This window comes from Cryptomeria japonica, chromosome 10 (assembly GCF_030272615.1).
Source record: "Cryptomeria japonica chromosome 10, Sugi_1.0, whole genome shotgun sequence".
Lineage (NCBI taxonomy): Eukaryota > Viridiplantae > Streptophyta > Pinopsida > Cupressales > Cupressaceae > Cryptomeria > Cryptomeria japonica.
In genome coordinates, this window is record NC_081414.1 from 398,928,170 (window position 1) to 398,930,879 (window position 2,710).

Sequence of the window (2,710 nt, forward strand, 5' to 3'; positions counted from 1 at the left end):
AGTTCCTGCAGGGATGTTAGTCTCTTTACCTATTCATTTTCATAAGCTTTCAGCTTATGTTGAAGTTCTACAACAGATTGTCCACAGTATATTGTAGAATCATTCAGGGGCTTAAATGAATCACTTAGAACTTCAAGTTCTTTTTCTTCTTCCTGCTTCTTCTTTACTAAATCATCACAAAATAAAGAAATTTTTGCCACAGTAGAAAGAATCTTACCGCCAGTCTCCAAAGCTTCCATCAAATGGTCCTTATTAAAAGTCAAAGCAACTTTAGCTTTATCAATATCTTTCATTAACATATGTCGCATCCTCAAATGTTTTCATATGTTCGCCAACATCATTAACCAACTGACCTAACTTATCAATCGGTGTAGCAAAATTGTTTGTATCAGTCTCTGGTAATAAGCTTGACAAAATTTCAACTGCATGTTTGATTATCTCAACTTCTTTTTGTTGTTCCTTCATTCTCTTCTTCTTTTCTCTAGATTGCATTGCAGTGGAAATCTCCATTAATTCTGTAGAACTTAGCATATCCATATTAATGGGTCCTTGTATACTTAATGCATCATCGTCCTCATCATCATCTATTTTCTTCTTAGAAGTAAAGGATAGAGGTGTGACTTTAGGTTCAGATTTCTCTATTTCCTTCTCTTCTTCCTCTTTCTCCTCTTCAGGTTTATCCTCTGTCTTTTCTTCTATCTTTTCTTCTTCCTTATTCTTTTCATTGTCACTTACTGGTGGCAGAACAATCTGTGTATGTACCGGTGGCTCTTCAGAGCTCTTGTCTTCTCCATCTTTCTTCTCTTCCCGTCCTTGTTGTTGTTTAGACATTTGCACATCATCAACCTGCACATTTACACTATTAGTTGCATCAACATCATTAGTATCGGTGTCATCATCAGTAATGACAAATGTCTATGTCTGTGTATTGACTGGTTGATCATCTACCAGTTGGTCTCCCATAACAATCTCACCAAGTGTAAAATCACTAATATCAACATTGTCCAGAATATCTTCTGTCTCAAACTTTTTCGGTTACTCTACCTCATCAGGAATCAAACCCAGTAATTTCTTCAATATCAACTCAATTTCCATATGAACTGATTGGGTCTCACCAATTAACATTCTTGTCAACCTTTTCTTAGATCTGAAAGATGATTTTACCTTTGCAAGAATTTCATCTATCTCCTCTCTTGTAGCTTCAGGTTGCAGATTTTTAAGAATGAATTCAATATATTCTTTGTCTTGTTTCACATCAGCCTGCCATCTTGCATCAATCTTATTATATAAAGAATTTGAAATTATCCCTTGCAATTCAATTAGGGCTTTGTTATATTTATTCATGAAAACTACTGTATCCTCTATCTATCTTTGTTCATCCTCACCAAAACTATCATAAAGTTTCTTCACAACAGTTAATAAACCATACTCCTTAACATGCATAATTAACTTTTCAAAAGATGTAAGTTTTGTTACCGGTTTCTTTACAGTGGAAGTTCCAACATCCTTTAATCTCTTACCACTAGCTCTTAAGGCTTTCTTTTCACCTTCTGATTCGGTTTCCTCTTCATCAGCAGCTACCGATTTCTTTGCTTGTTTCTTTTTCCTTTTCCATGTAGTTACCGATGCTTTAGGTGCAGGGGGCTCAACGATTTTGCCTTTTCTCTTGAATTGTATCTTGGAAGGCTTCTCCTTCTTTGCTTTAGCAGGTTTCTCTTTCTTAATCTTTGCCTCTTCACTTCTTGTTTTCATATCGGTGGAGGTACCAGTTGGGGCACTTGATGCACCTGCCTATTGTGTTGCATGTCTTGCTCTTTCTTCTGCAATGGCTTCCTTTGTAAAACCTTGTTGTTCAGCAAATGCCTCCACTTCCTTTTTCACTTTCTTAGCAATTGCCAGTTTATTTAACTCAGAGTGCACCTGTAGAAATTTCTCCTTGTAGGTGCCAAATCTTTCTATAGTTGTATCTACCAATTGAGTTAACAAGTGATCTGCATATGCCACCAAAAGATCTGCCTCGACTTCATAACCCATAGGCATCACCCAAGTTGTCCTAAGATCAACTACCTCCATCATACAGGTATTTGTATCAACCATGAAACAAATTGTATATGCATACCTCTGGGCAATACTCTCTGGTAACCTTTCTCTTGCATGCATCTTCTTCTGAATTTTTTTTAAATATCTCCATGCAATCTTATCAAGACCATTACCCAACATTCTAAAGTTGTTTTTCATCTTTATTAGTCTTATGAAAATCTTTAAAATATCCCCATGCAATCTTATCAAAACCATTACCCAACATTCTAATGTTTTTCTTTATCTGTAATAGTGTCGGTGTGTCCTTAGACCATTGAATATCACCGATACTGGGAAAATAGTTCTGAAAGTAGAAAAATAAACCAATGATCAACCGTCCAAATTTAAACTTCAATCTCTTATCCTTCTTGATGGACTCAAGATTCAACATCAGTTGACTTCGCAATGCCTCATACAAATCATAATCAACATCTTCCTTTATCATCTGGTATGCGGTATGAATGGCTGCAGTAGGGATGTTGTTCATCTTGCTAGAATGATATATCTGATAACCAATAAGCATTGAAGCATATTTAATTGTCGGATCGTTAATATTATTTAATCTCATTGCTCTTCCATCCCATCTTGAATTAGTCAGCCTTTCAATATCATTCTTAGGAATGAATCTCAA

At 35.7% G+C, this 2,710-nt stretch overlaps 1 protein-coding gene across 1 annotated transcript; it reads right to left on the reverse strand.

The window, feature by feature from the left end:
• Window positions 1–279: 279 nt before the first annotated feature.
• Window positions 280–1,752, reverse strand: LOC131859002 (uncharacterized). Its single transcript, XM_059212513.1, has 2 exons — window positions 1,477–1,752; window positions 280–846 (listed from the first exon to the last, which is right to left on the reverse strand). Exons 1-2 carry the CDS (start codon window positions 1,750–1,752, stop codon window positions 280–282), a joined length of 843 nt encoding a protein of 280 aa, XP_059068496.1.
• Between the last annotated feature and the right edge of the window lie 958 nt (window positions 1,753–2,710).

Coding starts and splice junctions, on each gene's coding strand:
- LOC131859002 (XM_059212513.1), bottom strand. CDS start 1,752: ATGAAAACAAGAAGTGAAGAGGCAAAGATTAAGAAAGAGAAACCTGCT. Junction 847..1,476: donor CTTCCACTGTAAAGAAACCG/GTAACAAAACTT, acceptor GTAAATGTGCAG/GTTGATGATGTGCAAATGTC.